Consider the following 13,897-nt stretch of genomic DNA (forward strand, 5'->3'; position numbering starts at 1 on the left):
GTCCTCAAGGGACTCTGGAATGGAGCTCACAGGATACTGAGCCCTTTGTGGAGGGCTCAGGAAGCCTCTGCCCTACAGTGGCTCCAAGGAAATTACCTGCATCCATCCAGTCAGAACACACATTCCTGTGTACAGAGGCTGTTTTTCTTGCTGGATTTCATGCACTCTCCTTCAAGATTCCCTCTTCTGTGACTATGATGTGCCTCTTCCCAAACAGAGCCAGGAAACAGAAATAATTAACATTATTTTATCTCCAGAACAAAACTTAATGGGGAATCCATAATTCAGGAAAAGGCTGCATTCAGAAAGATCTTTGCAATCTTTTCAAGCAATAAAAAACTTTTGCAGTTTGCAAAATTTTGTTTTGGAAAGGAAAAAAGAATCTAGTAATTTACTGCTTTTGATAAAAACATTATAAGGCACCATGTCAGTCAGGAGGAGAAAAGGACCGGGTTTTCCCTTTTTTAGTATATTCTGGGTTGATGAAATACCACCCTGCATCTCGGATGGAGCTACTTACCAGGAATACCACGTCCCATGAAATGGAAAGAGAAACCTAAAGCAAAACTAAGGGGTTTTTTTATACACAGAGTCAAGTTTGCAATGGAGACCCTGCCTTGAGGGGTTTCATTTGCTCAGATATTTAAAATTTTTATTAATTTTGTTTCATTCCTTAGTCCAGATATCAATAGTAAATTAACACAGGGTTTTTTTTCTCTGTGAAAACCATCTTCACATCCTTTGCAAAAGAGGAAAAAAAACACCTGTGAAAGCCACGCTTTCCCTCCCAGCTTTTGGTTGCATTTTATGAGTAAACAATAAAACCCCAAGATGTTAATTAGAATGAGGGCTAAAATTAGGCTCTGTAATAAGCCCTTTGAACCTTCTCATTTAAATCTCCCCACAGAACAATAAATGACATTAAAGCACATATTATATACATTTTTTTTGCAATTCATATAAAATAAACCCTTTGCACCCTTCAGCTTCATGAAATTCAAAATCCCAGGGTCTCTTTTGTGGCTTTAAGATCTAAATTAAGCTGATCCAAAGTAACAAATTCTGTAGTTCTCTTCTCCCAAGTGCTCTATATTGTTACAAAGAATAAGACACAACATGATCCAAGTCAAAATTGTTAAATGCCTGTAACAAATCCATTTTGTTTTCTCACTGTTGCATATTTGGGGTTGGGTTTTTTCTTCAGACCAGGCAGCATTTTTGTTGCGTTTTCTGTGCCCAGTGCAGGGCACCCACTACTTACAAACTTCTGAATGTTCTGGCTGCCTGAAATTGGGCATCCACAGAAGAGAAACTCCACAAAAGGTGCCCATGCTCGAAAGTTTGTTTTAATATGTGGTTTGTGCAACCATAATTAGGAACAAAGTGGCCTAAGCCAGGATTAAAACACCCATGCTGGTTCCATGGTGTCCTTCCTCTGTCTGGCCTTCCTGTGGGCCTCGGGCCTCCTTCCAACCTCTGAAATAAACGTGGCACAGCCAATATTTGGCCATAATTCCTTCCCTGGACTTCACCATCTGCCTCTGTCTTTCCTCAGCCACATATTTTGGGGTGTATTCTTAGGGCAATTTAAATATTTTGCCTCAGAGATGTCCCTCGTCCTTAAACTTCTACATCCTACCCTGCCTGCCAAGGGGACCACTCATAGTTTGCATATTTTGCTACTTCTTTTGCAAAATTTAATTTTCCTTTGACACTTTAGCAATTACTAAATTGCTGAAGTTTCTACAAGTAGCAACTCCTACTTGTAGTTCCATGACCTTTTCATATTCTTTCTATTCCCAATCTGCCTCACAGGTTGTCCCTCATCCCTCAAAAATGCTCTCATGAGTTTGTTTCTCCCCTCGTTGCTAGGGAGCTAAGTCCCATAATTTTATCCTTACTCCTTTATTTAGGCAACTTTGGAATATTTGCTGAAGATAGAAATACCTGTGGCTTTCTAGTCTCACATGTTTCTGATCTTTCTTTTGGGTGAGGGGAGAAGAGGGAACAAAACAAAGAAAATGACAAAACCTGAGCTCATTGCAGATCTCCACTCACCTTTTATTTTACTTGGGCAACACCCAGCATTTCTTACCTCACCTTGTTTCTTTTTCCTAACCGGCTGGGAGATGATCCTGGAAAGGAATTCAGGCTCATTTGTTGGAACATTGGCACCCCTTCTTGCCAGAAGAAGTTATCATTCTATCTTGGTCTGCAGCTAAATGATGGGTTAGTGCTCATCTGAAAAGGTCTATTATGCAGGAGGCAACCTAATTAGGATAATACTGCCCACAGGCCTGCCCTGATCTCTTCCTGAGTCAAAGCAAACATTATACAAGGAATTATCATCTATAAAATTGAGTTATTCTTGGATTTTTATATTACCCTTAGAGGACAATCTAGCACTGCTTCTGCTAATTGGGCTAATTAACCTTGGTACTAAGATTTGCACTTACACTGTATCTTGAACTGGTATTGATCCACACTTCAGCTGCTGAATATTTCTTTATTACTGACAGATTGAAGTATTCTCTGCTCTAAAATTTCTCATTTTCTGATCAATTCACTGATTCTTCTTTTATTTTGCTCAGGGAACGCCGACAATTTTATTCTCTCACAAAAAAAAAAAAAAAAAAAAAAAAAAAAAAAAAAAAAAATCAGCAGACTGATAAGAACTTAAATTATGAGCTGCAAAAATCAAAAAGCCAGGCTGGTTCTTGGGAGCAAAGCCAAGGGAGATTACTATGGATCAATCAGACCTTTGGAAATTTTGCCTAAGGGACACCATCATAACCAGCATTTCATATAAGCTGTCATGGGTGTATAATTTCTTGCTGCTGTTTCAAAACTATTCTTGGTGGAAATTCCTCCCCATTTTCTGAACGTTTAATACCAGTCCCTGCAGGAGATGCAAATCCCAGAGAAATCTCTTCCAGTGTAATCCTCTACCTTTCCCGCCCATGAGCAGTGTTGCATTACTGCACTTGTCCTCTACACCTGACTTGTTAGGAAATCTCTCTCTATTCCTTGTAAAAGAACCTTGGGAAGCAGCAAATCCTCCCATTTATGAGCAACTCAGCTGCATTCATCATCTGTCCTGTGGAATCTACAATCAGCTTGACTTCCCCTACTTTTCTAAAGATGGGGAAAATTCTATAAACCCTAACCATCCCCCTCTTCAGGAATCTGGGATAATGGATGCAAACACATCCACAAGTTGGGCAAGGACTGCAAATCTGCACCATTAACAAGTCCAGATGAGTGGGTGTTGGCAAGTGGAAAACTACAGCATTTTCCTCTTTCAGTTGCCCCATCACCCTTAACTGTACAAACATCACACTGATATTTTTATAATTCCAGTTGCTCCATTGCTGAAGAGGTTCCTCCCTGATTTGGAAAAAGTGATTTATTCCAGGTTGGAGCCACCTCTTTGTCCAGTGATATTCCACTTAACTGGATAATCTTCAAAGCCTTATGAACTCCTGACATCTTCAGGAACAATATCGTCTTCTCCCTGCCATGAGCAGGGACACCTTCCACTATCTCAGGTTGCTCCAAGCCCCGTCCAACCCTGCCTTGCACACTTCCAGGAATCCAGGGACAGCCACAGCTTCCCGGGGCAACCTGTGCCAGGGCCTCACCACCCTCACAGGGAAGAATTTCTCCCCAATATCCCATCTAAACCTCCCTTCTTTCAGTTTGAAGCCATTCCCCCTTGTCCTGTCACTCTGTGCCCTTGCCAGGTCTCTCTCATGATGTGATCTTTCTCTTCTGGTCCTCTGGGATGTCCTCCCCTTCTGATGTCTGACTGCCACCCTGTGGCTATTCCACAATGTTCAGGTTCCATTTTTAAGGCCAAAAGGTTTCCACTAGGTGGCAAAGTTGGGGCTGGTGTTCTTCCAAGGTCGTGTAATTCAGTGTATTTCTCAAGCCTGGAAAACTTCCAGGAAACTCAGCACATTCATATCTGGGTATGCTGAGTCAGCTCCCCTTTCAGTGTTCCCTTCAGGATTGTGAATCTGCTCATCTATGTTATTTTTCCTGGTTATCCAGGCATTTGGTTTATTGTATGGTGGATGTTCCCTTCTTACTGTGGCAGAGAAAACACAGGAGAAGCATGTTCTAGAGAAAGAGGTTTATGAAGTTCTCTCTCTGTAGCTGTGGACAGCCGTTTGTTCCACCTTTTACAGAATGAAGACTCTTGCACAGATGTATTTTACTCTGATGACAGCACAAATTGGTAAGATAAGGAATTTTATTAATAGACTTTCCTCCATCCACAGTTGTAATACGAGGGAAAGAAATGGATCAGGAAAAAAACAAGGTAAAACAATAACTAAGGCCCACTTCCTTTATGGTCTTATTCAACAGGTATTTGATTGTATGATGTATTGTTATTATATAACAATATATTATTATATTATAACAATAACAATATTATATATATATTATATATGTATGATTGTATTATTATTCCCATTACAATTTTATCCTGTGCTTAACAACACTCTTGGCCTGAGAAGATCTATTTCTTCCATTCCACCTCATCCTCATTTTGGATGTTGATTGGGAAAAAATTCATCAAAATCAACCCATCCCTCCTGGATTCTAATCCACCAGTCCCTGGGGGACCAGGATGATGTAACATTTTCCTCAGTGATGTGTCAGGTGCTACATCCTGGTTTGGCATCTGTAACATTGTGGCAGTAAATTAAGAGGCCCCAGGAAAGGCAGTAAGACTATTCAGTAAATGCCACAGGATTGGTGTGTGTTTGGAAGGCACATCATCCAAGAGAGGGAGACCAGCAATGTTTTGGCTGAGGTGTGCCTGTGGAGATGCAGCTGAATGAAAAGTTAAACACTTTTAAACAACAGTCTGACCCCCACCACTTTTTTAACTTCCTTAGATTTATCTGCTGCTCAGGCAGGAATGCCTCACTCTCCATGGGCCAGGAGGAAGGAATTCTCTCCTTTTAACAAATCACCCAGAGGTCCAAAAAAGCCCAAAGCTTCAGGCAATCACAGAGTGATTATGATCACCCTTCACACAGAATCATTGTAGAACAGTTTGGGTTGGAAGGGACCTTAAAGCTCAACTCATTCCATCCCCTGCCATGCTTCATTGTATTCCACTAAACCAGGCTGCTCCAAGCCTTGTCCAGCCTGGTCTGGAATGCTTTTGCTTCCTTAGTCACTCTTGTAGGGATCCTGTGTATGAATGGGACAGGTTTCTCTCTCTTCTGACTCAGTAATGGCTTCATAGCACTCCAAACTCTGGCAGGGAGGAAATCCCTTGCAGATCCCCCACAGAATGTCACCAGTGGCCAAATAACCCAGAGGCTTCCAGAGATGTGGAGGGCAGCATTCCCACAGAATATGGCATATGAGAAATGTCGCCCTGATTTTTTAAGATTTTCTAAAGCCTTCTGAGTTTACATTTTTGTAGAAAACTTTCTTCTCACACAACTTTCTGTAAACAACCTATTATTTTACATTCCTTCATAGAAGCAGAGAAATTTAATGTACTAGTAGTTTGTCCAGTGTCATTGGAGAGGTGACACGTTCACCCTCCAATCCACTGGCACCTTTTGAAAACTATAAATGTTGGAGTCAAAGGAAATAAATTAATCTCTTCATCATAACCACAGCTGTGGTGTGTCGTTTTTCCTTGTGTCCTCTAGTGACAGAAAAACTTCCACTTTCCTGTTTCCTCTATTAGGGCTCTAACTAGATCCTATTCCTAGAGAACTGCTGCCTGTGCCTCCCCACCCCACCCACATATGTACAAATTGGTCTGGGAGCTCCCTATTACAAACAGGGATTTGAAAATACTGAACCTATCCAATTCCCCAGAGCTTACACATTTCCCTAATTCCCACATTGCTTGATTTCATGCTGTCTCAACTTTCTTACTACACTCACAATGAGAGCCACCCCAAAAAGCCTATGTTAGATAAGAAGTTTCCCTCCTATATACTCAGCAAATGAAGGATCAGCAGACAGAAAGGAATCTGTTCCCAGTCCCAAAGCTGTACCCAGCTTCGTGGGACACAACCTCCTCCATCCAGCTTCTCCCCAGAACTCAGCACCAGAGAAGAGGAATGAAAGAAGCACAAGAAAAAATTAAGAGCACATATTACATAAAAAAAAAACCAAAACAAAACAAAACAAAAAAAAAACCCCAAACAAAAAAAACAAAAAAAAACAAAAAAAAAAAAAACCAAACAAAAAAAAAAACAACCAAAAAGAAAAAAAAAAAAGGAAAAATCATATTAATTACATTCATCCATGGAATTAAGCAGCACCACCTCCCCAAATCTGGCTTAGTCAGCTCTCCTCAGTGCAAGATCTTCAGGGTGACCACCACAGGAGGCAGCAAAGCTGGGGAACTCCTCTGCAGGAATCCACTACTGCTTACTTATGTAGATAAGCATCGAGCCAGAGCTCCCCTGAATCTTTCAAAGAGCTGCCAAGAGAGAAAGAAGGGAATGAACACCATGTTCCATCCAGAGCCTCCTGGGGAGAATTCTACAGATGAAGTAAAGGAGATCATGAATTGATTTGGGTCAGAAGGGACCTTTAGAGGCTGCCCCTCCCTGTCCATGTCCCTCCCCTTTTCACTGCACAGCACTGACAACCCTTGACTTGGGAACACAGCGGGTCAATACTCACTGCACGATGTCTGCGAAGGCTGTGAGCAGAGGCTTGCACTGGTACTCAATGCCATGCTTGGCACACAGGGACTTCACCAGAGGGGCCACCTTCCAGTAGTTGTGCCGTGGCATTGTAGGGAAAAGGCTGTGGGAAAGGAGGTGCTGATTCAATGGCATCCCTGGCCACCATATGGAATCCTGGCCCCGCTGCCGTGCCTAATTCTGGAAGTGCCCCAAGCTCCCCTTGTGCCAAAGCCATGGGTGCTCTGCAATGGTCCCTCTTGTGTCCCTTCAGTGCCTGTGCTGGGAATTCTCCCCTCTGTGCCACGCAGCTTAGATCTGAAGTGGTGCTGGTGCTCACTGGTGCTCCAGAAATTTTCTTTTCAGAGTTCCTGTTCTGCCCCCACACAAAGAGCACAAAATTAACCCATGTTGTCTTTTGTTCCTGAATCAGCTGATAGAGGGACCTTGGAGGCTCTTCAGCCCTGGTGTATCTAGTACTCCTTGGAACTATTCCCAACCCCTGTTTCCACTCACTGGTGCTCTATCTGGAAGTTCAGGTGGCCACTGAACCAGTCATTGAACAAGGACTGATGAACGTTGCAGGTTGCCTGGAGCTGAAAGAAAAAACAAATAAGAAGTCCTGTTTTAATTATTATTTTAGCAATGCCCCATCTCAAACACAGGTTTCTCATCCCCACAGGAATTCTGGCTGGACACAACAGCTCGAGGAGTTATTTCCAGCCAACATGAGGTAGCCAGGCTGAGATGGATGGACTTTACACACCCAGAACTGTCACAGATCTCCATAAATAAGGTCTCACCTGGGTAGAGAACCAGTCCACATTCTTATCATAATCAATGTGCATGGGGATGTGATTCATCTGTGTGACCCAGACAAACCAGTTGCTTTCTATAAACCTGTGCAAAAACAAGAAACCATCACAGATCACACACCCATGATGTGACAAGTCAGTACAAAACACTTGTGCACACACCAGCTGGTTGTTGCCTGACAAAATAAACACCAGAAACCCAAACAGATCAGACCTACACACACCTTCCATCTCCTGCAGCCTGACAGGAAACCACCCCTGTCCCACTGAAAGGATCAGGAGAGAGAAGAACAGGAAGTGATGAGAAAAATAACCAGGGGGCTGGAGAAAAGCTGACACAAAGGATTGATGCAAACTGGGCAGAGAAAATGTTGGAATTGTAAGTTGGATGATACCTGACTAACAGGTGGAGCCCCAGGGTACCCTTCACGCCCAGGAAAGGCAAGTAGGTGAGGAAGAATCGGATGTAGAAGGACAGCATCCAGGCCAGGTCCTGTAGTACAGGGGACAGGGAAAACTTCAATAGAAGGAAGATTTTCTGACTTCTGAATTTACCATCACTCCCCTTTAAAACCTCCAAAATGTCATTACATTTACCAAAATGTAATGTCTTCTACTGATCAATTTTTCCTCCCCAGCTTCATAACAAAGTAACCTGACACCAGCCATTCCCTGTGCTCAGGAATTATCCTGGTTCCATGAGCCCAGCAGAGGGCAAACACTAGACAGGACACGCTCTAAAGCACCTCTGGATCTAAAGAGGAACCAAGCAGTGAGAAAACCAAAACCCAGAACACCAGAGAACATCTTTTGTTACCCAGGGGATCTTTCACAAAGAAAGGCTGTGGAAGATCCCCCTTTGGCAAACACCATTCCCAAATCTATACCCACATCCTTTGCTGCAGACACACACAATTCCCAGTAAATCTGGCACTGGAATTCACCCCTAAACCCAGGAAAAGCCGCCCTGGCCCCCGTGGAGCTGACTCACCACCCACTGCTTCCGCTGCACAGCGAAGTAGAAGATGTACCACTGGAAATAAAGGGGCACCAGCGCTGGGGGACCAACTGGAGGGACAAACAGAGCCATGAAATACCCCAACAGGATGGGATGGAATGGGAAAACAAGGGGCAGAGTGACTTCTGGCTATGGAACTGCAGAGGGGGAGGTTACTCACTGATGAAGAAGTACTTGTGCTGGTGGTTGTAAGGCATGAATTTCTTCTTTTGCACACCAAGCTGTTAAAATACACAAATTACTCAGGCCATGAAGACACCTGTGCACACACTCCTAAACTTCCAGGAGATGTTCTATCCAACCAAGCCAGCATCCACCATCCCCTGGAACCTCGGCTGGGAGGAATTTTCACCCTGCCCTGGGTGCAGAAGGGGCTGGGCAGTGCTGCACACACACAGCGACCTGCACAGGAAGCTCTGCCCCTACAGAGGGCACAAGCTGCCTAAAAATGCTGAAATAGAAACCCACACAAACAGTTTGCTGACAAAGCAGAGCTTCAGAATTAAAAAAAACCCAAGCTATTATACTGTTACGATACTGTTAATGAAGATGGCAGTGTGTGGAACTCCCATCTCCTTGCAATTAGTTTGGAAAACAGAGAAGTGAGCATCTAGGCATGAAACTGTGTCCACAGAAATGAGGGTGAACAGATTCTCTTCCCTCTGAGGCTGCTCATTTTTCAATGTTTGCTGTACAAACATAACAGAACAAGCCACTGGCTTCCTTAAGGAATGCCATGATATTGCTGTACATGTTCAAACTAATTCCCAATAGCCCATCCCTTAATTTCAATACAAATCAGAGCATTTAAAGTGACACTATGAATTTACATAGCATTTTTTTTAAAGGACAGCAAATGCTAAAGCCACTGATTTAACTGCAGAGCTGTACCAGAAATAGAGCTGGACTCCAGATGGGCACCACTGTGACACCCACTGTCAGGCTGAGACCACCAAAATAGCTTCTTTGATCAGGAATTGTAAAAGTTCCAGACAGCCCTGGCTTGTCATCTGCTGTTTCCATCCCCAGATCATTACAATTAGTCACACTGATCTTGACAAAAGAGAACAACTTGTAATTCTGATCTTCATAAAACTGAAATTCTCTCATCAAGGGAAATAGGAACTTGTAATCATGGCAAATATTTCATTCTTATCTTCTGACACTGCAAAAATAACTCTGAGTGAAGTTTTAAGAATATAAAGATCTCAGAATATTACTAAGGAATATTAGGGACTAGTGAAAGGCAAAGTAGCGCTATATAAAATCAAACTAATTAGTGTCCAGTCTCCAAGCTCTCTGCAGCTTCCCAAATTTGAATCCTATTGCTGTCACCTCCCAGCTCCCCTCAGGTCTCACCTCCACAGAGAGGGTTTTCCCCAAAGCAAAAAACAAGGGGTGCATGTTGACATCGGGATCCTTCCGGAAGCAGTTGGGTTTGGCGTGGTGCTGGAAGTGGAGGTGATTCCACCAGCTGGCCGGGGCTCCCTGTGGGAATGGATGAGAAGGAAGTTCTCTAAAGCAGGTGGATCTTCTGCCCTCAGTTCTCTCCTTATCCTGGGATTGGTTCTGGCTGCAGAGCAGGGCTCTGGCAGCCCCTCCCCACAGCCAGTGCTCACCTTGAGGTGGCCGATGACGAACTTGTGCACCCAGTGGTTCCACCTGGACTTGCTGAAGACTGACAGGTGTCCAAAATCATGCTGGAGCCAGCCAGCCTGGGCCTGGAATTAAGAAAACAACAGTGCTGCTGGGGAAAAAGAACTGTCAGGAGGATCTGTGTCTGAAAAGGGCTTTCATCTCCCACTCTCACACTCCTCACGACGTATCCCTGGATAGCAAAAACGCTTCCATGGCCAGGGCCCAATCCCAACTCTCCTTTTTCACTACACACCAGTGCACTCCAGACTCTGCCTAATGACTTTTAGTCCTGGACAGTTGTTTCCATGAGGAAGGGAAAAAAAGTCATGGGAAAAAAACAGCCACAGAGCTGAGAACCAGCATTTATTCCCTCACAAAACTGCTCTGAAATCAGCAACAAAGTGTCCTTTAAGGAGCAGCTTGCTGCTGCCTCCTCCAAGTACTTGTAATTCCAAGGGGATCAGCTGGCCACGGGAGGAATAGCTGGGGCTTTGAGAGCTGCTCTGCCCTCTCCTCTAACTCCCTGCAAGTTCCCATGGGAACACAGTGGCTTGGCCCCTGCACACTGCCTCGGAGCTCTGGCACCGTGGAGCTCAGGAGCGGGGCATGGCTTTCATCGCGCGGGGAAGGCTGGAATAAGGAAGGCTTTGATGGAGTACGGGGAGGAAAAAGTGCTGCTCTACCACAGCAGCATGTGTAGTTTTGCCTTATGGTGGAATCCAGAGAGAAGCAGGATTTGGGAAAGTCCATGATGATAAGATCTGTCCTCTGCTTATGGCAACAAGCACCTAAGTCCCAAATTTGGCTTTGTGGGGTTATTTTTGTGTAGTTGCTCACCTGGACAGTGCCCAGAAGCACAGCAGAGAAGAGGAAAGGCACCAAGGATGCTCCAAAATACCAGATGATGAGCCAGGCTGCAACATCCAGCATCAGGATGTGGCAGAGACAGAGGATGAAAAAGGCATGGTTGGGCTGGAGAAGCCCCATCCTCTCCACAGTGGCACGGAGCTCACGGAAATCTTCCACCAGCTTTTTCTGTGGGGAGACCCAAAAGCATCCACTGGTCAGAAAACGGCTCAGGAACATCAATAGGAACATAGTTTTCCCTCTCAGGGATGAAAAGGGGGAAAGCTGAGGGTCACCTGGAGACAAATCTTTGCTAAAACTACAAATAATGATGTGAAATGAAGCTTCAGCCAACAGTGATTCCAGGAGATCCTATGATCTTATGTACAGGGAGTTCTGCCTGCCAGTCAGAAAAGGTAACAGTACCATTTCAACCCCAAAGCCAGGTTTTTATGACACTCACGTTCTTGCTGGGCTCAAAGCTGGGCTGATCTGGTGCCAGTTCCCCAATCAGGAGAGGGTTCATGTACTTCCTTACCAGTGCCTTGTCAAGATGAAAAGCAATGAAAGGATCCTGAAACACAGACAGAGGAACAGGATGAAGAAAAACCATCATTCAGGTGGCAGCAAAAGAAATCTATTCTATGATATGCTGGACCATTCAAAAGATTCCTGTTGGGGAAATCAGTTACTGTTATTATTTAAATGTGGTGTCAATCTCCATGGCAACCAGGTGAAAAACCCACTAGTGGCTGTTATCACAACAGATTCTGTCCCTATATCTAAATTACAAATCCTGCAGGCACACATGGCACTTTGACATCTAATTCCTGATCTCCCATTTACCTCCTTTTCGACATTTCTCTCCTGATGCCCAAATTAGCACATTTTTACAATCTTCCTCAACCTAAGCATGTGGGTTTCTTTAATTTTCTGCTATACAATATTTGCTTGCTGGGCATCACTTTGTAAGATTCCTGCACCATGCATTGGTTATCACTATAATTACTAGGCCATCATTGTGTGCTTTTAAAATAAAATGTGCTTTTAAAAGATCTCTAGTCAGGAAAGGGGTTAAAAAAACTGGCTGGTGTTGCCAGCTCTAGGTCAGCTGTAGCACCCTCCCTGCTCAGGGTCACTGAATAAAGGAGGGAAAAAGAGAGGGGAACCAACATTTGCATTTTCTCATTAGAAAAGGGGGGAAAAATGGGGAGGAGTATGTGGGCAGAGCAGGGGAGGATGGTACCACACATTTAGACCAATCCTTTCCATGAAGGCTGTAAAACCTGGAGTGCAATCCCAGCTGGGGGTTAGGGGACAGCTGACTGCATCTTCCAGAAATCAGAACAGCAAACCAGAGGAGTTCTTCCTTTACTTCCCATTTTTTTCCTGGTTTTGTGGAGTCTCGTTCTTTTGATCCCCAGGGACAAAACCACTGGGAAATAAAACTTGGCAGGGGTTTCTGAGTGGTCAGCAGTTCAACTGCAGCCAGCAGTGGCACTGATAACATCACCATCACCTAAAGAATGCAGCTGGCTGCAATCCCACCATGAAGCCCTGCTCCCTCCATGGGCTGACCCTTTTCTGCTCACAGAAACTCAGAATGTTCGTGTGAGAAAGGTCCTTCAGAGCTCATCTCATTCCCCCCTGGCACAGACACCTTGCAGGTTGCTCCAAGCTCCACCCAGCCAGGCCTGGAACACTTCCAGGGATGGGGCTCCACCACTTCTCTGGGCAACCTGTGCCAGTGGCAGGGCTTTGAAAACGCACATGTGCACCCTGCCCTCACGAAATGTTGCAAAATCACTTGTCATTTTTGGCTCTAAATGATATTCCTACAATAGGATCTTCACGTGGAGATCTCAAGTTCCATCCTGACTGAAACACAGTCCATCAACACCATCCTAGAGGGAGATTCCCACCCCATATCCACCCTTGTGTCCAAACACACGCATTTGGAGAAATTAACGGAAAAGGCACAAGCAGACAAAGAAAGAAACATCACTGGCAAAGCCACCCCACACCCGACTCCAGCAGCATTTACTCCGCTCTGCAGCAGCCGCTGGCACTCAGACACGAGTGATTCATTCCTTTTTCGTGACTGAAATACGACTTTCAGTGATATGCTGCTCTCGTGCCATCTCTTGGGTTCGGGAAGTTCGAGGGGGGCGAAGGCACCCGCGCTGCGAACAACAACTCTTGTCACCGCGTGTGCCACACGGGTGGCAGCACCCGCTACTCCTATGTGTGCGAAAATTACTGAGGGGATTTGGGATTTTGTTTTTTTCCTTCCCGGCTGCGGTTTTTCAGTCACTCCTTCAGCAGCGCTTCCTTGTAACAACAATCCCAAACAATTCCCGGCGGAGCGTGCGCGCTGTGTGTTCCCTTGCACACCGCTCCCGGCGTACGCGTGTGTGGCACAGCCGAGTGTCCAGGCGTGCCACACAGGCTCCCTGCGTGCTCCCAGCCCCAGGGATCCTGCTCCGCGCTCATCCCTCCTCCAGCCCTCCCTGCCGGGCTGCCGGGGCCGCAGCCGGCCGCTCACCGTGGCGTCCTGCCCGGCGTAGTGGCTGATGACCCGGGAGCCTCCCGGGTGCCTCCGGCAGAAGTGGCTGATGTCGTACACCTTCCTGTCGATCACCAGCCAGCGCTCCTGCGGCGCCGGCCCCCGTCCGTTCCGCTGCCCGATCTCCTCCCAGGTGAAGTGCCGCATCCCCCCCGGGACAGGCTCCGAACCCTCCATGGCCGGGATCGGCTCGCCCGGACTCGGCTCGGCTCGGCTCGGCTCGGCTCCGCCTCCCCGGGGCCCCCACGCCCACCCCGGTCCCCCCCGCCCACTGGGCTGCGCTCGCCGTGCGCCCGCCCCCGGGGCCCGAGAGGGGCGGCCGGGATGCTGGGGCATTCGG

General features: G+C 45.8%; 2 protein-coding genes across 3 annotated transcripts in view; both read right to left on the reverse strand.

Annotated features, from left to right (window-relative positions):
* Window positions 1–6,303, reverse strand: part of LOC128808319 (acyl-CoA (8-3)-desaturase-like) — a 20,661-nt gene extending 14,358 nt beyond the window's left edge. Inside the window, exon 1 of one of the 2 annotated variants that reach the window (XM_053979269.1) lies at window positions 6,281–6,303. In XM_053979269.1, the coding sequence (XP_053835244.1) occupies window positions 6,281–6,286 (6 nt within the window). In that variant the 5' untranslated portion in view covers window positions 6,287–6,303. Of the gene's footprint in view, window positions 1–96; window positions 112–6,280 lie in introns of those variants that run through there. The other variant, XM_053979270.1, reaches the window with a different exon arrangement.
* FADS1 (fatty acid desaturase 1) lies at window positions 6,256–13,761 on the reverse strand. The gene is made up of 12 exons (XM_053979273.1): window positions 13,537–13,761; window positions 11,455–11,565; window positions 10,983–11,180; window positions 10,127–10,228; window positions 9,867–9,995; window positions 8,668–8,728; window positions 8,481–8,557; window positions 7,885–7,982; window positions 7,478–7,574; window positions 7,191–7,270; window positions 6,673–6,798; window positions 6,256–6,466 (listed from the first exon to the last, which is right to left on the reverse strand). The coding sequence occupies exons 1-12, from the start codon at window positions 13,732–13,734 to the stop codon at window positions 6,415–6,417; spliced, it is 1,329 nt and encodes a 442-aa protein (XP_053835248.1). The 5' UTR covers window positions 13,735–13,761; the 3' UTR covers window positions 6,256–6,414.
* Window positions 13,762–13,897: the final 136 nt, after the last annotated feature.

This window comes from Vidua macroura, chromosome 6 (assembly GCF_024509145.1).
Source record: "Vidua macroura isolate BioBank_ID:100142 chromosome 6, ASM2450914v1, whole genome shotgun sequence".
Lineage (NCBI taxonomy): Eukaryota > Metazoa > Chordata > Aves > Passeriformes > Viduidae > Vidua > Vidua macroura.